Source organism: Thunnus maccoyii, chromosome 6 (genome assembly GCF_910596095.1).
Source record: "Thunnus maccoyii chromosome 6, fThuMac1.1, whole genome shotgun sequence".
NCBI lineage: Eukaryota > Metazoa > Chordata > Actinopteri > Scombriformes > Scombridae > Thunnus > Thunnus maccoyii.
In genome coordinates this window covers 14,268,137-14,291,819 of record NC_056538.1, presented here as the reverse complement: position 1 = coordinate 14,291,819, position 23,683 = coordinate 14,268,137, and the positions used below count along the sequence as shown (strand labels likewise).

General features: G+C 39.2%; 1 protein-coding gene across 7 annotated transcripts in view; it reads right to left on the bottom strand.

Annotated features, from left to right (window-relative positions):
* Positions 1–11,765: 11,765 nt before the first annotated feature.
* The window catches only part of hip1 (huntingtin interacting protein 1), a 54,770-nt gene continuing 42,852 nt past the window's right edge, over positions 11,766–23,683 (bottom strand). For all 7 annotated transcript variants that reach the window (XM_042415354.1, XM_042415351.1, XM_042415355.1 and 4 more), the window contains 12 exons: positions 23,565–23,651; positions 22,349–22,456; positions 19,921–20,057; positions 19,632–19,742; positions 19,410–19,468; positions 17,728–17,821; positions 16,428–16,528; positions 16,076–16,181; positions 15,753–15,876; positions 15,449–15,510; positions 14,411–14,528; positions 11,766–14,320 (listed from right to left, as the gene is read on the bottom strand). In XM_042415354.1, coding sequence (XP_042271288.1) covers positions 14,310–14,320; positions 14,411–14,528; positions 15,449–15,510; positions 15,753–15,876; positions 16,076–16,181; positions 16,428–16,528; positions 17,728–17,821; positions 19,410–19,468; positions 19,632–19,742; positions 19,921–20,057; positions 22,349–22,456; positions 23,565–23,651 — 1,118 coding nt within the window. In that variant the 3' untranslated portion in view covers positions 11,766–14,309. The remainder of the gene's footprint in view (positions 14,321–14,410; positions 14,529–15,448; positions 15,511–15,752; positions 15,877–16,075; positions 16,182–16,427; positions 16,529–17,727; positions 17,822–19,409; positions 19,469–19,631; positions 19,743–19,920; positions 20,058–22,348; positions 22,457–23,564; positions 23,652–23,683) is intronic.

Genomic DNA, 23,683 nt, shown 5'->3' with positions numbered 1-23,683 from the left:
AATTTTAATGTCTTTTGTAAAGGAGGATGCTGATGTTGACTATATATCATTGGATCTTCATCTAATAAAATGCACCTTGATATCTGTATGGAATATACTGTTTGTTTCTTCTCATGCAACCTTGGTACTGGTCTAATGATATAGCATTGCACTTTGATTAAGGGAGACACACAGGAGACAGATTTTTGAAAAGGATGCTCAACATTGATGGCTGGCAGGCTGTTGCATCAAAACAGCTGAGTGTATTGAATTGGACAAAGGTGTATTTTATTGCTTATGAACTCAACTTTTCATCTGTAAGAGGAATAATGTGTTATTTCCTCTCTCAAACATTACATAGCCTCATTTTAAAAAAGCTCCCCTCAGAGCCATAATAGATATTATACAACTGTTTTCACAGACTTTCTCTTTCTGCCAGGAAAACTGATCTTCATGTGTAAAATCTGTGGAGAGTCCCTTTACTAAAATGATCACAGTCACAGATGACTTGTGTGAACCTTAGGTAACATTTTGTTTTTGCTTTTTTAGTTAAAACACACCGCTAATAACAGCAATGGTGACAGAAATGACTCATTCACAGTAATTACGAGGTGGCTGTGTGAATTCACCAGGCTGCGACTGAACTGTGATATGTGATAATGACATTTTATTGTCCCCATGGTAACAAGTGCATCATCTGTTACTTTTGGGGGAATGGGAAAAAAACAACAGCAGCAGCAGCAGCAGCAGTAGCTTGGTTTCACCTCCACCAGCGTTTATCATATCTTTATCTCACCTTAATACAGAAAATAACATGATAATTATGCTCACAATGTTTTTCTGTGAGACTGGAATGAATTTGAATATGTATATATATGTGTGTGTTAATGTGTGCGTAGGAGGGTTATGAGTGGGTGGGTTGAGAGTCACTCCTGTTAGTCATACATTAATCAAGCTTCTCGTCATGCTTACTTTCCTCCTCTCCTTCATTCTGCTTTCCTTTCCTCCCCCTCATCTTTCATTATCACCCTTCCTCTCCTCCCACTGCCCTCTGCTATCCTCTCTTTCCCCTGTAGTGTTGTTTCCACTGATCCTCCTGGGATGGTCTCTCTCTGTCCGACTTGGCTAACCCACTCCAAATCTCACTGCAGCAGATGGTGCCATGTTTGCATTGGGCCAGGTCTCCTAGCAACCCTGTCTCTCTCTCTTTTTCCTAAAACAGAGCAGCGGAGGAGTCGGTGTCATGCACTGTCTGGGTCTGCCATGCATGCCCACCCCTCCACTGTCTCTTTGATTGACCGACCTGACTGCCTCTGTGCTGATGTCTATGTTTACGTCTGTTTCTCTCTCTCTCGATGCAAAAAGTAGGGCGGGGGGCTGACTGTCTGGATTACTATACATGTGTAATGATTAAATGTGATGTGTAAGATGGGCAAAGCAGGACAAAGCAACCAATGTGATCACCCCTTCCCCACAGAAAAACGTGATCTGTAACCCCGTGTGACCTAGATTTTACAGATGTTCACATATGTTGTGACGGCTGGAAAAGATCACATCTGGGTCGTGTAGGGTTTAAAGATAATGTTCCCCACATTTATGGTATTGCAGCAGCTGAAACCTGCGATTGTAGGTCTGTATAGGCAGTTTCATTTATTTAGCATGTTTATAATGCCAGAAACCTTCTGACCATCCTGGGAACAGTCTAAAAAACACACAGTCAGCTCTGCATGCAGAGACATGCGACGCCACAGATACTGACGTGTTTGCTGGACGACAATATACAGTCTGCTCTGCCCAGATACACACACACACACACACACACACACACACACACACACTCTGCACTTTACAAAGACAGAAGGGCAAATAAGGACTTGCATCCTGACATGGCATTTGGGTCTTGTACTTTCATGCTGCCTCTGGCCTATGGACACACTTACAAACACACACAGTTGTATCTGCATACACATGAGGACCCTAAATATAGCTGGTTAATCTCCATTTTTTTCAGTGGTGGAAAGTACATTTACTCAAATTCTGTGCTTATTTCCATTTCTTGATATTTCCACTTCAACTCCACTACAACACAAAGGGAAACGTTGTACTTTTTACTCCACCACATTTATGTCTATTCAGATTTTACACACAAAACATATGACAACTTTTTAAAAATGTGACGCATTAGTACAGATTAAACTGCCCATGGGATTATAAAGTAGTAATCATATAATAATATAACTCCATAATGACTTAATAATACTCTAATAGTACTCTTACTTTTCATACTTTAAGTGAATTTTGCTGTTAATGCTTTTGTAATTTTACTTAAGTTACATGTAGTATTTTTATACTGTTGCACAGCTACTTTTATTTAAGTATAGGATCTGAATACCTCTATGTTATTCGACTTTTTTTCATTTCACTTTTTGCCTTTATTGGAAAAATGGGCAAAGATGCAGGAACAAGGGGAGAGAGAGATGGGTATGACAATGCAACAATGCGGTTAAATGATGTACACAGTAACCATTCAGCTACCACGGTGCTTTATTTATTTATGTATTATTTATGTAAATACTGATTTTAAAAAACCCACATGCATGAAATGCTCCACAAACAAAGTAAAGTAATGAAAAAATAACCAAGGTGAGAGTAATTAAGCAAGAAGCATGAAAAAAAAGAATAAATCCCCTCTTTCTTTTTCTTTTATACTCTTTAATTGTTAGTCATGATCCCTTACAGTAGTCAAACAACTTAACAATAACTATATTTACTATATAGTACACTATAATTACTACAAGTATAATTCACTTTTTCTGCTCCAATTTGAAACTAAGGACCAAGTTGTCTTCCCCTTATTAATACTCCATATATCTAAACACTTATTTTATTAACTATTTACAATAAAACAAGATGCTACAATGTCACCTGTTGTGCCTTCTACCTTTAACCTGTCAGCTTTTGACATTTCGATCTTCCTTTCCCTCCTTTCACCAACATTTTGACCTTAATCTAAGATCTAATCCTAAACTGAAGACCAAACCTTAAATTCTTTTCCTCCTCTTATTGCTGTGGAAACATTTTGTCCTCACAGATGCAGAAGTTCAGGATCACACTCACACAGAAGTGTCTAATGGCTCACAGAGCAATCATCCATCATACACAAACTAACAAACAGTCTCACACACACACACACACACAAAACCACCACTGAGAGACTTTACTATTGCTAAGGGAAAAAACACAATACAAATGGCAGCCACAAGCCATGTTATGATGCCTCTGTGCCTGATTAATTGCTTTAATTTACTTTCCCAGCTGCATCGTGCAGACAACACAAATACTTAATCATTCTCCTTGAAGTCTGTTGACTCATAGCACAAAGAACAACAACTGCTGCTTCCTGAGAGCTCTGAATAACTTTTTTTATGGTAGTTTCAGTAAATAAAAACATGCTAGCTCACATCTAAAGCGTTCTGTTATACACCTAAGTGGCACAATTGCCAGATATTGATGATCGATGGAGGCTGTGAAGCGTCCCCAGGAGATTGTCTACACCAACGTCTAAGAGCTGCTGTTGTGGCTCTTCCTTCTCTGCGAGGGGAATCATTGGCCCCTGAGGGAAGCAAAGTGCCGTCTGCTTGTTTGTTTACTCGGGTAGAAGTGCCCACAGCCCTCAATGGAGAGGGGAAGGCTTTTTTCCCTCATCCTGTGACCTCATATCTGTATCAGGCACTCAAAATCAGGCCGGGGCTGGCCTCGCTGGACTGCGAGCACAAAACAGTGCATTCAAAGGCCTTCAGTGAGGGCGGCCTGAGTGATGACACTCTGCTGTTCAGAAGGCTGACACTCTTATTCAGACAAACCCTTCAATAAACAGTCAGAGCATTCAGATGACTTTACAATACAACAGCTGTTTCTTTCAGGTATCCTTCAGTCACACAAATTCATCAGCGGTTCTCCAGCAGGACTCATGCCCAGGATCCACCAGGTGAAATCATCTCTGAAATCTTAACAAATTTAGAGTATCCGCAGCTTCTCCCTTTCCCTTGATGGACACACTGTAACAAATTTCCCTGTAAAATTACAGTAAACCACTGGCAGCTGTAGCTGCCAGCATCTTACCGTATTTTTTAAAGTGTCACTACTGTAATTTTACAGTTAATTACTGTAAAAATTATTACAGTATTCTGCTGTAGAAAGTGTTGTTTACAGTTTGATACTGTTGGCCTGCAGTAATATAATGTATTTTTATTGTAATCTACTTTAACAGTTTCTTACTGTAAATGTTAACAGTAAACAACTGAAAAGTTTTCTTCTTATTCATATTAATGAAAACAACTATAAATTGCAGACACATATTGTAAATAACAATGTGTCTTCAATCTTAATGGTCCACTAATAAGATTCGCCCAGGTTTACATTGAAAATACACAAAAGAGGATGAGACAAGTGACAGCTTTATGGAACTGAACATTTATTCAAAAGCTTTCAAATATGAGTATAGAGTATATTTAAGTATGTTTGAAAAAATAATTCTCAAGGTTCATGACCTTTCACTGGGGGTCAATGTAAACCTGTGAATTGTAATATCCTGAGCTGTCAGCAAAACTTAGTCATAAGTCTAAACAGCAACTGCTTTGCAAACTACTGATAAAAAATATAAAAGCACACATAAACAGGTTGCAGGATAACAGTTTGTAATGCCTTCACATGTCCTCTGTTATAATTGGCAGAAGGTCGACATCCAGGCTTCCAGGCTCACAGCTCACTGAGTGAGACAGAAACAAGAATGAAAATAGAGCACAGAGAGAAAGAGAAACACTTGAATGGGAGATAAACATTCTAAACAAGGACACCGAACTTATCTTTATGAAGTGACGTCAAGTTCTTCAGAAGGGTTGTGATGAGGATTCAATGTGAGCTTGATTGTCTTTTTAGGAATTCCCCAGCTGGCCTCTGTTCACCTCTCAGGGTTTATCACAATGAAATCCCTGAAAACAACACATAACACTCACTATGAGTGAACAATATTATTACCTGGAAATCACCCATTATGTCCCACGTTTTAGTTCAGCTTGGTAACAAACTACAATATCAGTAACTGAGCTACAGCCTGAAAACTTGGATTGAGCTGAGACCAATATGATCACTCTGTGTTTTGGGGCTCAATAGCTAACATATCTTAACCAACTTGGTAACATATTTGAATCAACTTCAGCTGTTATGTGATTTATATATTAGGCTATTATTAATTATGAAATGCATGTGAAGGTATAGACCAGGACGGTCTAACGTTAGCATTCACTGATATGTAGTTCAAGAGAAAACAGTCATAATCTAAAGACTTGCAAACAGCAGTGAAAATACTGTTCAAATGCCAGTAATTCAAACTTCCACCTGCTGAAGATAAACTACCTAAAAATGCTCTCTTGTGCCTGCCAGGTGTTTGCTAGGATTATACCAACTTAATGTTAGCAAAAATTAAACATTGTCATTAACTGAGTAACCAGATCCCCAAATGTTATTCTATTTCCTCAGTAGGTTGTTACTGACCTTTTGGTTTGTTACTGCGGTAGCAAAAATCAAAATACTGTATTTTACCATCAAATCTTACAGTAGCCTACTGTTAATGTCCATTCTTGGTTTTGGCTCAAAAAACATCAAAATTTCCAGTATTTTACTGTATTTAGAAATAACAGTACCTTACTGTTACAATTTGGCTTTTACAGCAGTTTATTACAGTGCAGTCAGGAAAGAGACTTCTTCTGTTGAAGAAGTTTTGTGTGACTGTGCAGCCAATATTTTTTTAAGTTGTGGTAAAGCACTGATACACATCTGCACACTTGGGGAAACAAATAAAGATACAAGAGACTAAACTGTAGTCCGGGAAAAAAAGGGAAAAACTTCAGAAAACTGTGCTTAAAATGTAATATAAAAAAGTATTATTTACTTTGGATCTGACCAAGAAGGACTGACTTAAAGGCCCCCTCAACTCAAAAATGTGTGTTTGAGCTTCACTGTACAGAATGATGTATGTGCAGAGTTAAAGGCTGTTTGCACATTTGTCTGCTGAAGAGGGAAAGTTTCTCTGAGCTCATCTTAAATCTGAGCTTAAGATGAGCATAACTTGTGACGTCATAAGTCTAGTTTGGAGCCAATTGTTGTCAAGTATACAACTTCCTTTACAGTATACAACTTTTCAGTGAAGTAGTCCAGTCCAGCAGTTAAACCTTTTTTTTTTAAATATATTTTTGGGCATTTTATTGGGCAGCAACAGTTTAGAGATGTCAGGAAACAAGGAGAGTGAGAAACAGAGAATGACATGCAGGCACACCAGCCCCCAGTAGTCAACCAATACTTGCATATTCATAGATTCTGGATTAATACACAAGGGAGAAGCAAAATATGTAATTTTAAGGATTTCTAATCAGACAAAAGGGGCAGTTGTTGATCTTGGTTGCCATGGAGAGTGAGACACTAGAAACATTCAGCTTTTGTCTCAGGAAACATCAGAAGTCTGAGGCTTGTGGGCTGCATTTCCATGACATCATCATCATCAGATGTTACGGGGCAAACAGCTGCTGAAGAAGTAATTATGATGAAAATACTCTATTCACTCTAATTCAGCAGTAATTCTGCCTTATTGGTGAAATGCTCGACAGCTTGTATAATTCAGCTGTTTTCATGGGGATCAAGTCTGGCTTATGCCTGCTCTGAGCATGTTAGGTGAATAAAATACTGTGAGCAGTGTGCTTTTCATCTCTCTACCTCTAATCTGTCCAGTCCCAGTCTGTATTGTTTAGTCAGTGTGCAGTAAAACATAAATAAACGTTGGTGGGAATGAGACTCAACAAGCTGCATGTTACAGCCAAAAATGTTCTTGGAGAGCTGAAAGTTTGGTGGTGTGCGATCATGTTACTGTTATTTTGTTGTGACAGAGTCTGAGGGGTCAGGAGGGCTGCTAGGAAATGCTGGGCCTGCTGACAAATGTAACATCGGATCGCTCAACCACAGCGACAAATCATATGATGTTAATGTTTTCATAATGTGACCATACACTGTGGTTTACACTGAAATAGAAATGTGTGACTTATAGATCCTTATCTCTTTCTGATGTCTGGTCTAAATGTTTATTTTCCTGATAAAGATGATTCAAAGTTTTTGTCATCACTGTAAAAATCTCCCTATTATTGAGTCATTTCTGTCTGTAATATGAGTGATTTCAATCCAATAATTTAACCTTTGAGTATTTTGTAATAATCAAGTTTCATTCTTTGTATTTTCTCCAGTTTCAAGATACAAGACTTTTTTTTCAAGTTGATTTCTATTGGAAACTGGTTGAAATGGTCTCACTTCACTGGCAAGATTTGTTCACTTGCTTTAAGAAAATATGTGTTTTGAAAGACTTGATAAAATGTTGGAATTAAAATAAGTTTTTTTGCAGTGAAATGATACTCTTGTCCACATAAAAAGCCTCTGAAACAAAATCTGGGATGAGGGTCTGAAGTATGTTAATGTGTTCCATTAATGGCAGCCATTGTTAAATTTTACACAGGCTGCACTACTCAAAGAGAAAACTACATAAAGTCATTCCAGAAATGTCACCAATTTGTGAGAAATGTGACCAAGTAGAAGCAGAATCATAGCATGCCTTAAACCCGCAAGTACAAGAATTCTGGGTTGCGATATTTGCATTTCTCTCAAGGATTTTTAAAGTCCAAGTAAAACCAGATCCACTTTTGGTTATCCAAGGTGTGTCTGAATGTAGAGCACACAGCATCACCTCCTGTCCTACAGTCTGCTTTGTGCAAAGAAAATTATTCTTTTGTTCTGGAAAAAGAAAGACGTAACACTGACTGATACCTTCCACTTACTGACAGACTGCAGGAATTTGAAAGGATTTGGAGACCGGTGATGTCTTACATCGTAGGGACGGACAGTTAAGATGTATTGCACAAGCAGTATTCTTTAACACTTCTGGACAGCACTGCTCGGGGATGGTGGAATAGGAAGGATGGGAGGCGGTCCGTAAAAAACAAACAAACAGGAAAAACCAGACTAATCTAACATTAGGACAAAGGTTGGGATAAATGAAAAAGGCATCGAAAACAAACACAAACCTTTATAGACAATAAAACAAACACAGTAGGTAAAAAAAGAAGAAAAAACTGATTTTTAATTCACATTTTACAAGTTGTTTGTGTGGCTGTGATCAGAGGACAGAGGACAACACTGACTGGCTTCCTAATCGGATGTACAAGGAGTGGACACAATATAAAGAACACCTGTATAATCTATCAGATGTCTTGTAACAAACATTGTAATGCCTGTAGGGATCATACTGAATTTCTATTGTGATTAGACAGTTTTTAATATTTGAATTGTTTGTGTTGTGGTTCACACAGTTTTGTACATATTATTGCATTAAGCTATATATTGTATATGCTGTTTCAGCAGCAATGAGTGAAGCAAAGTTCATAAATCAGATCTTTATTCCCTCCTGTGCAGCCATCTGTCAGTACATTTCTTTACACATGGGTGACTTTGAACAATCACCTGTACCTGCCGGTGTACCTGCTGATTGAAAGCATTTATACATGAGGCTGGCTGGTCCCTGTTGGATCCTGCTTGTGTTGGATAGCAGGAGGGGGGGGGGACAAACACAGACGCTGCCGCTGCTGCCAGGAGACCTGCTGTAAGGCAGCCCAGCCCAGGACTGCAGAGACTATAAATAGCTCAGCCTGACTTTCTCACAAGCACCACCCACCACATTACCCATGTGACTGAACAGCAGCACACAGCAAAACACAGCACCACTGCATATTGTTCCACGTTTGATCAGAGGTAACCATCTCACTGCTGAGTGTGGACATAAAGTGATACTGACAGAGGAGAAGAGAACAGAGAAGTGCTCGTTGTGGGCTCTGCTTGTGAAGACCAGGGGCTGATTGCACAGAAATCTGTTTTCCAGTTAGGCTAATAAACCACAACAATTAAGACTATTTTAGGCCCAACAAGTTAGCAAACATACACTTAGAGGTTTGTGTTTCCATTGTAACAAGCCACATGCTGACAATTATCAAACCGTAGAGTACATAGTTCATATTGTGATTTGTAATAGTAATCAGAAGCATCCACTCAGGAGGCAAAATGCTCTTTGAGACATAAGTAATCGGAGGATATGCATATTTAATTTTGTGCAATTTTCTCTGAGCAAAATGTCCTTGTGAGTTTAGGAGGAATTCCTCCTAAAGTCACTTTCATGGAGATTTTCTGCTGAGTGTGCTGTATGGAGCCCCGCAACAACATAAAGTAGTAAAAGGTTATCAGACATTCACAAATTTAACTGAATACATCCATAAATATTGTTAGTTAAATAATATAAAATGTCTGTAAAAATAAATAGAAAGCTTTCTACTTTTAATTTTCCATCAACCAGTGATAAAATTAATCAAAACTTGATTTTACCCTCTTTTACTCTATTTTACTTCTATTCTATGTTTGGTTAAGGTGTGTGACATCAGGAGGACTCTGCAGCTATCTGTAGCTAATGAGCAGCAGCCTTTTCAGCTTCTTCTGGCTGATTGAGGCACATTTTTGTCATAAAACAAGCTACATCACCTGGTCAACGCGCACACTGCAGTTGCATCACAGCTTAAACTTTCAAAACAGCTAACAAAGTTTGGAAAATAGAGTGTAAAAATAAAGATAAAGCTTAATAGTTTTCCTTTACTCAACTTCTTAGTTTATTTATTTGGCATTTATTAATTCACTGGTCTATTCCCTGTTTTAATAATTTAACTAACAATAATTATTCATTGATGTATTCAGTTATATTTTTTGACTTGTCTGATAACCTCTAATATTTTGACAGTTTCCATATACAGAGCAAAGCTTGAAGCTGCTGCTCAATCAGCCATGTTTATTAGTTTGATAAGAGCCTTGATTTTCCCAGAATATTTTTAAAATTACTCCCACTCAAGATGCTTCAGAACTATTTTTTTTTCTTTTTTCTTTTTATATCTGATGAACTTGGACATCTATCTGAAGTATTTGTTAGTGTGACTTTATGAAAACAGTCCCTGGTCTGAGACCCAGAACACTGCTGGTTTTCATTCACCTGTCAACAACCTGACAACCACTGGATTACAGCAGCGACATTAGTTTGATCCTCACATCTCATGCGTCACTAATAACTTAAAGCTACCTGCGTCTCTGCAGCAGCAGTTTCTCTGTTGCTTAAACGCTCTGAGCTCATTGGATTTACCAAACCAAAAAAGAATTACGGCTGTTTTTGGTCAGAAGTCCTGCAGGTTTATGGTTTGTCTGACAGTTAACGAGGAACACCTGGTCTGTCTGTACCTGACAGCAGGTGTGGCTTTAACTGCCAGGGAGGAATAAAATCCTGCAGGACACCTGCTCAGTCTGAGGTGATATAAAGGGGTTAAATTTGTCAAAAACCATTATAGTACTCAAAATATATCAATTCTCCTACATTGTCTAAGTTCTCTCTGCTTGAGAGCCTCCATTACTGCTGAGATTAGCGACACATTTTTAATAAGAGAAGGTTCATTTTAAAGCTGCGGTGTGGTAAAAGATGCAAAACTGGTGAAATAAGTGAGAAACATTATTAACAGAGTTTGGAAGACACAAACTTGCTTCCATTAGGTGTGTAGCTTCTATTTTTGTATGTTACTGTCTCAGTGGGAATCTGCTGCATTGCAGTTACGAGGAAATAAGACTCTTATCAGAAGATGTGGTGGTTGATCCTGGAGCACACTTTACCCCAGATTAGGGATTTCTGTAATCTCAGCACAGTGGTTTCAGATTACACTGATTCATTTACTCTCAAGTCTCCTGCAATGCCTGTCACGCAATGACATATATGTGTGTGTGTGTGTGTACTTCATATACACTGCAGGAGGAGCAGGTAGGTTGGTTGTAGATCGAGCAACAAAGAAAGTTCACTTTTTGACTCTAATTTGATATTTTAAGTTTAATGCCAACAAAGCACTTTAAATTGCGTGAGTCGATGCTTTTACTGGAAAAGAATCTACACCCCAAAAATCAATTAGGTGCATTAGCTCTGCTCTGACATAGATGTGAGGTTATTACTCCTGTAAAAGACAGTTATTGACCTAACACACACCCCACCTTTTCTTTTCCATACACACACACACACACACACACACAAACAAGCATCCTATTGTGTCTGCACTGAAATCACATTATCATACATATTATATCCTCTCCCCAAAACAGCTGAAATGCAATTATCCATTTATTTTCCTAGAATTCCTCGAGGTTTCTCACCACATGTTGCATCAGCAGGTAAGAGGATTAATAGAACAGTGATTGTTACGTAATATCCAACTTTTCCCGGAATAAATACTATGCAGAGAGACAGAAAACACCAGGTGAGAGGACAGAAACATAACTCTCCTCTAGCTGAATCATCTGAAAATAACTTCTTCCTTTTGTCACAGATACAAAATAAAACCACAGTCACACTTAAGTCTGTATTAACGAGTTGAAATATTTATTTTAAAAACTGAAAAAATAAAAACAAACCCACCAACATAGTTTTAGTATATCATACAAAGACATGTTTCAATGTTGCTATGTGAGTATTTGTTTCTCTTTGACTACAGTGTGAGGCAGTTTGAAAGGCTGGCTGAGCTGGTAGGACTACAGACACAGACCCGAGCGAGAGAGAGAGAGAGAGAGAGAGAGAGAGAGAGAGAGAGAGAGAGAGAGAGAGAGAGAGAGAGAGAGAGAGAGAGAGAGAGGGAGAGAGAGAGAGAGAGAGAGAGAGAGAGAGAGAGAGAGAGAGAGAGAGAGAGAGAGAGAGAGAGGTTAATAAAGAATATTTGGGCAAAAATACAACCAATCATCACTCAAGGTGCATTCAATTCATCTTTCAAGACACTTGAATGAAATAGCATAAAGAGAGGACGTGTCCTCCTTTTAAACTGTTTATTCTAATGAAATCAGCTACCGTTTTGCCCAGGCGTGGAAGAAGTGACACAACACAGCTAAAATCATTATTAAATACAAGACCTGGACCCAACAGTACTGCAAATAATACTTGCTGTAACCTGTTTGGAGCACCAGATGGGTGGTGTCTAATTATTTCAACGTCTATTTAGTAATAAACTTTTAACTACTTTACTGTGTTGTGACTCGCCCATCTGCTGCACCAAACGGTTAAAAAGACATTTTAAAAGAATTATTGGCAAATACTATTTGACCAGTGTCTGTTAAATACCCAGTGTCACAACTTTTTTAGAGATACACAGCTGAAGCTGAGCGTCGAAACTAAGTATGTTAAGACACGGAGAAAGACGAACTCCAAGAGAATCATCACCGCTATTGTCATCAAACAGAAAGAAAGTGTAAAGGTGTCGGGTTCAAAAACGGATGTCCACTCATCTCATGGTAAACCAAAGGCATGGTCAGTCGTCTCACAAAGTCCACTGGCAACAAGTCATGAGCCTCAGTAGGAAAATCTGTTAAATAACAACCTCTTATGGAAAAAAATAACGACTTATATTAGTTATGGGTGATTTTCATTTGCACCATTTTGTATCCCTAATTCAATTAAACTGAATCCTTACTCGGAGAGATGCAAACATTGATGCAGTTGCTTTTCAGATTAGATGAAAGCAAAAGATCAGTAGAAGGCTTGTATGTTATATACACAGCTATGTGGTCTTGAGGAAGCTATTGAAAACGCTGCAGTCTGTGTGCTGCGCATTTCGTTTTATGAGAGTCTGTTGTGGTCCTGCAAATACAGACTGTTAGTTTAGTCAAGGATTTACAAAAACGGCAGTCCAACGTCAGTCCTGCGGGGTACTTGAAGAGGCAGGATCATGTGATAAACCAGATAAATCTTTCAACGTTTCATGAACAAAAGTGTGCTGTTGGATGGCCTTAGAGCTCCTCGAAGCTGACGTGAAGTTTGTTTTTAAAAGAGATCCAACGTTTTTATCTGACTTAGCGGGCAGTCCTGTCTCCTGAAATACACCAGGAGCACGGTTGTTCCTGCTGGCAGGGTCATTACGTCTCCAGGAACTGATACTCGCTGTCTGTCAGAAGACAACGCCGTTGCGTAGCAGTTCATTATGTGACTGGATCCCAGCTCCACCTGCAAAGCTGCTGCTGCTGACATATCTAAAAATATGCACCAATAAGGGGTCTTCAACGTTATGTTTGTTGCCAGACTCTAACTGTTGTCATTGAGAAAAAAAACTGAACAGAAAAGGGAGTAGACCCCAAAGTGTTTTCTCCTGACCCCCTTTACTAACTTTAACCGCTGAAAAGGGGGAAATGTCCAAAAATTGACCGAATGTCTACTCATCAGACCTCCCTGTGATGCACCACTACCTCTGAAGATGTAGCATGAGGTAGTCAGTGGTCTCAAACCTCACAAGAAGAGGACTGTTCGAAAAATAACCCAACAAAAACAACTGTGCTACTTTCCTGTTCTGAAACTACTCCCCGACTCGTCTGCACGCTGACAGTTTGGAGTGGTTTTAAGAGTTTCAATGAAAGTTAACAGTCACGGTCATTACAACGGTGAGGAGGTGAAAGGCAGAAAGTCCAGTAAACCAGTCAGTGAAGAGGTGTGGACTTAATAGGTGATAACTCACAGTGAGAAAAAGAAGAAGAGGAAGAAACTAGCAAAGACGTCAAACTGCACCAACAGATAAAGAGCAGCTCAGGCTCCCATAGCTTTATAAGCTCACAACGTAGAACAAAACACTTGTTTTAGTAGGAGAGCATGCATGTCATCTTTGTTACACAGAGACATGGTTTTGGGGCAGGGGGTGGGGCAGACAGTCACTCATTTCCCCTCTTGCTGCTGCGAGTTTGGCCCCTGTGCAGTGCATCCTGGGATGTCTTGAGTAGAACTTGTGCTCGTTGCGTCTCCGCTGCAACTCCTCGACGGAGCGCCGTTGTTAAAAATGGGAACCAGGGAAGAAAACAACAAATAATTGGTAGAACGGATCGACTTCATGCCCGCCTTATACCAACACAGTCCTGGGGGAGAGGCAGTGGGGGTCGTTTTCCTTTGCGACTCCTGAAATCCATCGGTTCCTCCTTCCAACGCCCCCCCGTCGCTGAGCCCTTGGTACTGACCTTATGGAAGCTTCCAGGCGCAGATGGAGAAATAGGTTTAGAAAAGAAGCACCTTTTCATTTGGCTTAGAATAACAAACAAACAAAAAAGAGAAGAAAAGAAGGGAGAAAGAGACTGAAATGTGTGTGTATAAATAGAAAGAGGCAGACAGAAGCAAGTCTTCTGGTAGGGGAGAGGGACGACTGGTCTCAACCTGTGCCTGCGGAGGAGGAAAATGCAGATTTTAATCTTTTTTGATAATATTTTTGAGGTATTTACTGTATGTATAGTTGTTGTCCTATGTCCTCACCCTCCTCTTCCTCGCCCCAGCCTTCTGCTACCCCAGCTAGCTCGTAATGCTTCTTCCTCAGCTCACCGAGACGCTCTCGCTCCTTCTGCAGACGCGTCTCCAGTTCCAAAACCAGGACCTGAGGAAACACAGACACAGGGGAGAGGACAATTACACACTTGTCATTTCTATGTAGCCTTTTATTTCCCCCTCGCCAACCATGGAAAACCTAAACTGATCATTATTTCTGTGAGTCAGAGGAGGGTCAGATGGGGACAGACTGGGAGGGAACAAACTGGCCTTTTCTGTGCTCCAATTAATACTAATCTTCATTCAAAGAATTGTAAAATAAATTACAAGCCACTCCACAAGTCACAACTTTTAACCTCATTAGCTTTGAGCCATTGATCTATTTCATAAAATGATCTTTTTGTGGGTCATATCAGATATTTCTAAATATATTTTGAACTATTTTAGCGTTACATAACTTTGATTTTTGATTTTTTAAAATATACAATTAACTTTTCAGAATTAGGCTAAATTCGGTGGGTTATTGTATTTTCTCCAGTTTTCCTCGTATCCTTGGGCGCTTCTCAAAAAACCCAGTTATAAATCCTTATTTACACAAAAGCTTGAGCTGGACTACTGAAAATATACTAAAAATAATCTTCACATCTGAGCCCTGTGTGCGTTTACAACAATGGAGCGTGTGTGTGCGCACGTCCAGACCTTTCTGTTTTGTTTTTCTTCCACTGTGGGGGGAAGCGAGGGCACACAGAGAGAAGTGTTCATATGGGTTTAAAGTTCAGCTTCTCAATGGATGAAAAACAATGTGCCTTTAGAGTCTAATGTGGATGTTTGAACAAACAACACAAAGCTAAACCTTCATTCTTAAAATAGCATTTTCTAATTTTATGGGTCAAACGGACGAGAAAAGTTAGCTTGTTTTTAATTCATGTAATCTTCTCAGAAAACTTCAGTTAAGTTATTTGCTTTGTTTTAGTTAAAAACAACATAACTACATAACTACAGAGCTTTCAGTTGTATTGTGCTGCTTACCTGGGCGTCCATCTCTTGTCGTTTGATCTGGGTGAGAGTCATGCTGGAGAAGTCCATCGTATCTGTACAACAAATGAATTATGTTCAAACTCTCAAAGAAAAAGTGTAACTTTTCTTGTAACTTATATTTAAACTTCAAACATTTTGGTAAGAAATCAGGAATTAAGTCAGAATAACTAACAACTGGTTATAATACTTGTTCTAATATCAAATACAGTTTAAACATACAAATAAATAAACCAGTGAATCAGCTGTCAGTTACAAAGTCAAACATCTAGCCGCACAGCTGTTGAAATTCGCTCACCTGTCTCTTCAATCTGGGATTTCCCAGACTTGGTGGAAGCCACGACAGCTGCGGTGGCCTGAGTGACGCCACGGGATGCCTGCTGCAGACGGTGCAGGTTGGCGCTATCTTTGTCTGCTTTTACCTGGAGACAGAAAGTAGCCACAAGACAAGACATGAGATCTGCAACATGGGATATACTGGCATTGTTCCTATTGTATTAGCTCAGCAAAAAAACTATCAATTTAGACCATCCAGTGAGGATTATTTTGCCATTAACACAATTAAGCCTCTATAAGATCAGTATACCTGTGAAAAATGTAGTTCTTGAATTTGTTGCTCACCTTGGAAGCAGCCACAAGCTGCGCTGTGCTGGCGGCGATCTCATGTGAACACACCATCAACTCCTCAAACTTCCCTTTGCCCTGAACCACCAGATCAGCAGCATCCCTGAAATTACACAGAGCAAAATAAACGCAGATATTCACTGATTCGATGTTTTTTGAATGTCAAAGTTAAATGCAATAAGGAACACCAGAATTATGAATGGCCATCCTGATTTCGTGTTTTGTGATTTTATTTCCTGGTAATGATCATCTCTTCATTCTTGAGGACATTTCCGTTTCTCAGAGTAATTACAGCTGCTTTGCAATAAACTTTCCCACTACACAGACTCATGGGAGGACTGGCACTTACACCATGACCGTGGCGCCCCATCCCACCGCTTTGGAGGCAGAAATCAGGCCCTCAGTCCAGCGGGAATTCTTGGCATAAAATTCCTTCATGGATGCTGCCCCCTGGTGGACAAAAGAAGGAACGTTAAAATAGTTTCATGACACGCTTAAAAACTCTCAGGAATGAGCACAGGGGCCAGATACTGTATCCTGAAGATCCCTACAATCTGATGAAATCCAATACGACGGCCCTGTTATATAAAGAGCCTTTGTGAAGATACTTTTAGTCAGTTTTTGTTGGTTGTGAGTCAGAAACTCTGGTCAGCTTTGAGATGGAAGTTCATAGTGTTGCATTGGGCTGCATTATATTGTAAGGAATAACTGATATATTTTTTCATTGGTGCATTCTCTGTTTTTTATTAGAAAAATGAGCTTCTAGTACAAACTTCTACCATGCAACATATAATACATACACGTAACAAACATTGATTTGCTTTGTAAAGAAGTCTGCATTCTACTTTTTTTTTTTACAAATTATGTTCACATTTAATTACATTTAATCTAATTCTAATTTTTATCTTGTAAAGTTTGTACATAGTGTGATTATAGTTTAAAATTTAACAGTTTTATATTCAATTCCCAGCTCTGTTTAATTATCTACGGAGTAAGAAAAGTAAAAATTTTATTATATAGTGCAACTGACTGCTTATGACAATAAAGATTTGATCTGATTTGTATCAAATTTTGCTATTAAAAGATTCAAAATGTACAGCTGCTAATTCTAAAAGGTCAGTTTGCAGCAGTTAGATGTTCAAATTAGAGAAATTATGCTGATGATCCAACTAGAACTACAACAATTAGTTCATTAATCAATCAGTCGATCGACAAAAATTAATTGGCAACTATTTTGATAATCAATTAATTGTTTTACTCATTTTTTCAGCAAAAATGCTAAACAATTGGCTGTTTTCAACTTCTCAAATGTGAGGATTTACGACTTTTCTTTGTCATATGTGATAGTAAATGGAATATTTGGGTGTTTTGGACTGTTGGTCGGACAAAACAAGACATCTGAAGACGTTACCTTTGACTCTGGGAAATTGCAATGGTCATTTTTCATCTGTCTTTTCTGACATTTTATAAACCAAACAATGAATTGATTAATTGAGAAAATAATTGAAAAATTAATCGATAATGAAAATAATCATTAGTTGAAGTCCTAGATCCACAACTTGGTGAGTAATCTGTAAATATTCACGCACGACTCTTCCTCGCTTTTAACTTGAAGAAAAAAGACCATGAAAAACACCATCTTAACTCACCCGACCGCTCTCCACAATGTCCCTTTGCAGATCTTTGGAAGACAGAATGAGCTGTTTGATCGCCTGCATCAGCTCTGTGCAGGAGGCCAAGATCCTGCAGGGGGTGACAGAGCAGAGGATACACAGTGATACACTGCTCTCCTACAGCAGCTGCTAATGCTGATCTCTCTATTTGATAGGAAGCAAAACATCATGACGCCTGCTAAATGTTGCGCCTACAAATATCTTGAAGGCAAATCTTCCCACCTAGAACACATCTGCTTTATTTTAAAAGATACAGCTCAAAACAGAGAGCAGCCTGCCTTCTCACTATTTGGTTTGTAGTTACAGCTTCAATACTTTGCGTCTAATTAGTGAACGACCGATGCACCATTGACCTAAATTCTCAATGTTGTATTTCCAGCAGCAGTGGTTGTTTGTTTCTTTTCATAATTATCTCTTACAAATGCAGTTATTGAGAAAACAACTTTCTTTTTTAACATTAATAATTAAGTCACTGGAGGAGATGAGAGAAAAGTGCAAGTTTAATTGGCTTTATTTGCACACAAACACAATTATTTCACAGACTAGATGAATAATCATCCTTCTCTTTTTGTCTTTAGGATTCAAAAATGAAAAGTTATAAAACTGATTACTGGATGAGATGCATATTTACATCAGTATGAGATAAAAGCAGCTGTATTGATCTGATTTAATCCCTAAAACCGAACTTTAGCCTCGGATGGTTTAGCGAAGATTTGAGTGAAGAAATCACTCTGATGGTGTACGTTTGAAGCATCAGACCAATAATGTAATCAAGAGATTTGTGAACTTCCTGGAGCTGTTAGCAGCACAATATAAATAAAGATCTCTGTAACATGATAACATTTGTAGAGCGGCTCCTGTGAAAAAACGAATGAGATTTAGTGATGTTACAAATATTAGAGCTATAAAATACACAGTGGAGAAAGTCATTTCCGCAGGTTTGTAGGGATGAAAGAGCAGTTTCGCAGGAAAACATTATGTGCCACACTGACTTCAGACTTCACAGGCTTTGTGGCTGAACTGATGAAATTCTTCGCACATCAGCTCCGAGTGTGTGAACGTCAGCAAACTACCAGAAGTATCATGTGACTGCTGTGCTGCCTTGTGGAAAAGCATCTCTATTTTCTTCTCTGCTTCATTGCCTTTTGTTTACATCTTTTACAACTTGTGGTCAAGCTCTTTCACAAACAAATAATTGGAGGCTTGGCTCGTATTTATTTTTGACAGATGAATCAGCTACTTTGTTCAGCCACTTTCGTTTGGATATGGTTTCTTCCTTAATTTTAATCCAACCACACTGCTATAAAGAGGAAAGAAAGCAAGACAAAGCCATAAAAAAGTAGAAATGTTTGTTTGTGGGTCGGCTGTATTTCTATTTCAGGAAAATGTGATATTCTTGTAAGCATAATGATCTTAGTAGAACTAGTTCAAAATTTTCTCTCTCCTGAAGTTAATTAAGATGCCAAAGTTTATGCAAACATATATTATTATTCAGCTGATCTGAGGTTTAAACTCCTCTCTGGAAGACATTACACAAGCAGTCCTCATGCTTGTTGTTTGTTTTTCAACCTAAAATCTACTGTTCAGTAACAGGAAAAAAAGTGATTCCAGTCCATTTCCTCGCAGCTCTCAAACCCAGCCTCTAATCTGTGTTTTACCTCTCATTGACCTCCATCTTGATTCCTGTATCAACGGCTCGAGACTTGTTGAGCATTTCCTGTTGAGATACACAGAGAAACAAAGGACAAAAACAGACACTTTGATGTTAATACTGCTGTAAAGTGAAACAAAGGGCAATATTCTCACACAGCCAGCCTATTTAAATATACAGCTGCCACCGGATGAGTATACTAGACATACACACAAACGCCATCATGTACCTCTATCCTGGTGGCAGCTGATTCCACAGCAGCGGACGTAGCAGCCATTTCCTGCTCCACTAGATCTCCCAGCTCCCCCTGCTGAAGCTCCAAACCCCGAGGACGCAGTTTCTGAACCGAAGAGAGACTCAAGTTAGTATCAAGGCAAAAAAGTTCTTATTAAAATTTTTAACCTTATATCAGCATCTAAATTAAAACATCAAATGACTGTTGGGACACTGTGACCCATTTTGTGTGTCAGCACACAGGGTTCACAAACATTCGGGTGCAAATATTAAAAAGTACCAACCTCTGCAGTGGACAGGATGGCCTCCAGAGCTGCCTTCAGCTTGCAGCTGTCCGCTGTGGCCAGGCTGTCCTGCTCCTTCATCTGGCCCAGCAGAGCCAGAGCCTCGGCCCCGCATGCCTTCACACTCTCTGACAGAGCTGTAAAGGACAGAGACAAGCATAGGGCGGATTCAGGCTTTACTGCTATCACTATACTATACTAGTATTACAAGTCATATTTCTATTAATTCTATTATAATTATTGTTTTTGTTATTGTTGTTGCTGTGCTTCTCTGTATCTATCCCCTCTCCCACTCCTCTCTCTCTCAGCCCAACCAGTCAAGGCAGATGGCGCCCACCCTAGAGCCCATTTCTGCTCAAGGTTTCTTCCCATTAAAGGGAAGTTTTTCCTTGCGGCCGTCGCCAAGTGCCTTACTCATAGGGGAATGTTGGGTCTCTAAAATAAAGAGTACGGTCTAGACCTTCTCTATGTGAAAAGTGCCCTGAGATAACTTCTGTTGTCATTTGGCGCTGCTATATAAATAAAATCAACTGCTAAAATCACTGTCATTAAAATATATAAAGACATGCTGAAAAACAGTGATATCACAAATAAATCTGGTTTGCTGTGTTCAAGTTGTTGTATACTATGATATTTTCTATCACAATATCACATTATGTAAACTCAGATGTGTAACAGTGCCACTAGTAGCTGCAGCTGCAGTGTTAATTATGCTGACGTCCCCTCAGGCAACGTGCCGCTCTAATGGGAGGAAGAAGGAGGCTAAAACTACCTCTGCAGCAGCTGTCTGCCCGTTCTTCAGATTTAAATCTGAAAATGCATGTCAACCAGCTGATTTGCATCAAACTGTACACAAATTTTCTGATGTTGCATTCAGATGTTTTAGCAAACATTTGGATAAAGACAGGGTCAAAGCAAAGTGTTCTATATCGATTCCCAGAGTCAAAGCAACTGACGTCGCTTCAGTTTGACCCGGTTTCAATTCACCATGTTTGTTTTTTGCTGCAGTAATAAGGCTGCTGGCCAGAGCTCCATTATATTTGGGCATGTTTAGACTTGCCCAGCCTGCCAACGTCTACCAAGAGAGAAAACTCTGTAAACATAACTTCTGTATGAAGTCAGCAATTTTATTTTATCCGTGCATGTTTTGGCTGAAACTCTGCATTGAAGACTATTTAAAGAACTATTTCTAAATGCAGTTAAATGTGAGAACTGCAGCAGGACTTTCAGATATGCACATTGATACTGCACAAGGCTTTATGACAGACTCAACAAGAGATTATTTTCATAACACTACAATGAATTGTACAATATATCCAATTAAACATGTAGACAGTACTGTTAGCTTATATCAGTCCCTGCAGGATTTTCCAGTTTTTTTGTGATTATTGCAGCCAAAAATGCTTGATTTTGCAACAGCTTCTCTCAAAAATTGCGATACAATTTGCAACATTTTATGTATTCTTATTGTGGTAAAATGGCAGGAATTGGGAAAAACTACAAGATAAGTAAAATAATGTGATTTTAAAAAAAAAATACCACCCATGAAGAGTCATGTAATCACTTCCTGTGAAAAAAAGCATACTGCATATCTGAGAAACAACTATATTTTAGTGCTAATTTTGAACATGAGAACCGTGGACTCTAAGTTATGTAAAAAGAAAAAAACTGTACTTGAGTTCCATTAACAAGCCTTTATTAAATAAACTTTCACCCCAACGTTAGCACCAAATGAAATCAGTCAATAATGTCATTAAAATAAATCCATTAACATAAATATATAATTTCATTTCCAAAGTGCCCATTTTTATGTTTGAGGTAGATTACATCGATCTTTACTGTCTGAACAACATCAACTTGTGTTCTTCTGACTAACTGAATGCAAACCTCATTTGGGAACATTCTGGAATTTTTTTGGCACGGTCTATGGCACATTTTCATGTGGGAAAGTTGCGTTAATTTAGCAACAGAGACTGTTATACTGCACAACCTGACTGTACACACGCAACACATCAAGAGACATGAACTACTCGCAGACACGTCAGAACATGAACACGTCTGGGTTTACTGACCGACTCCTCCCAGATTAACATCAGGAGAGAACAGGAGATGACAATCTTTTCACTCTATCTCAGAGACACACACACATGTCAAACCACTTTTGGGGGCATTACATAGACTTACAGTCATTTCCTGGAGACTTTCCCTAACCCTGACCATCACCACTACTCGCCCAACCCTAACCCTGACCTTAACCACTGACCCAAAAAATCAGCTTTTTCCCAAATGGGGACATGGCTTTTGCCCCCAACTGAACAAGCAGTCTCCAATTAACTGGTCTTAAGTCTGACATTTGTCCCCAAAAGTAGCCTATGACAGACCACACACACGCACGCACGCACGCACGCACGCACGCACACAGACTTACCATCAGCTTGCTCCACAGGCACCATGTGAGACGTGGCACTACCCTGAACGATGGTGTCACCCACCAGGTGGCCACACTGGGTCACCACTCGTACCAGCTCAGACACACCTGCTCAAAAACAAACAAACAAAAACAAAAACAGGAAACGGGTAATTAATCTCAAACCTCAATCTCAAAAGTTCTTCTTCTTCTTCCTGACGTGGCCTTTTTGAAATTTTAGCATGTCTACATAAGAAGGACAATACCGTATACTATCTTAAACATGCATCAACATTTTTTTGGCCACAAAAAAGCAACAGAAACAAGCTGTAAACACAACAAAGACATATTATCCCTTTACAAAATTGTCTTGGTGAACTTGTTGGCAAACAGACGCCAACAACAGGTGCAATAGGTACACATCTGAGCAACATTAGCATTCATTTAGCATTCACCTGATGATTATATGTCCAATCGTCACTATCATTTACCTCAATTTTGCTCTCCACTAACTACTGAGGGAAACATTACTACAGTTACTAAATGCTCTACTATATTCACCAGCTAGTCACTAACTGCTAGCCGTTTGGTGCCAGGCAGGTAGTGTTTGGTGGGTTTATTAGAGTGAAAACAGCTGCCAGCTGCTGCTGAAAACCATGCAGATAAGAGTGGTGAGAGTGAATCAAAGCAGTAAAGTTTTGGGCTGTAAAACCACAACGATTAGCTGAAAGATGCTAAAACACTCCGTTGAACTGAGGGGAACTACAGAGTTGGGTAACATTTTCTGTGGGTTCGTCAAAACCAGTGACCTCCTTCACATTAGACGCTGTCATCTGATCCATGTTTATAATAAAATATTGATTACAGCACTTTAAAACACAGAAGCGCATACATGATGTCAACCTTATGTTTCTGGGAGGAATGACAACACTTTTTCCATTCTCATAACACCTTGGTAGACAGACATATAGCTGACCTCTACTTTTAATTGTTTTTTCTGAGGTTGTTCCCCGTGTTGAGTATTCATGCTTTACAAATAGCTGCAATATTATGAAGGTCTGTGGTTGTTCAGATGAATAAACTATTCATGAAAAGGTTGAGGAGCAAAACGATGAATCAAATGCACCACAGCACGAGTTAAAATAACTTACTGTGTACGAGCTTCTTACATAACCTCATTACATATCATAATATATGATGTGTCTGTATCATATGAATCTACACAGAGTCGTCTCACCTGTGCTGTCAGCCACGAAGGCCTCTCTGGCAGAATGGAGCCGGTCCATACAGTCTAAAGAGGCCTTACACCTGGATGCTAGGTAGTCTGCAGGGATGGAGAGACATTAACATGTAAGC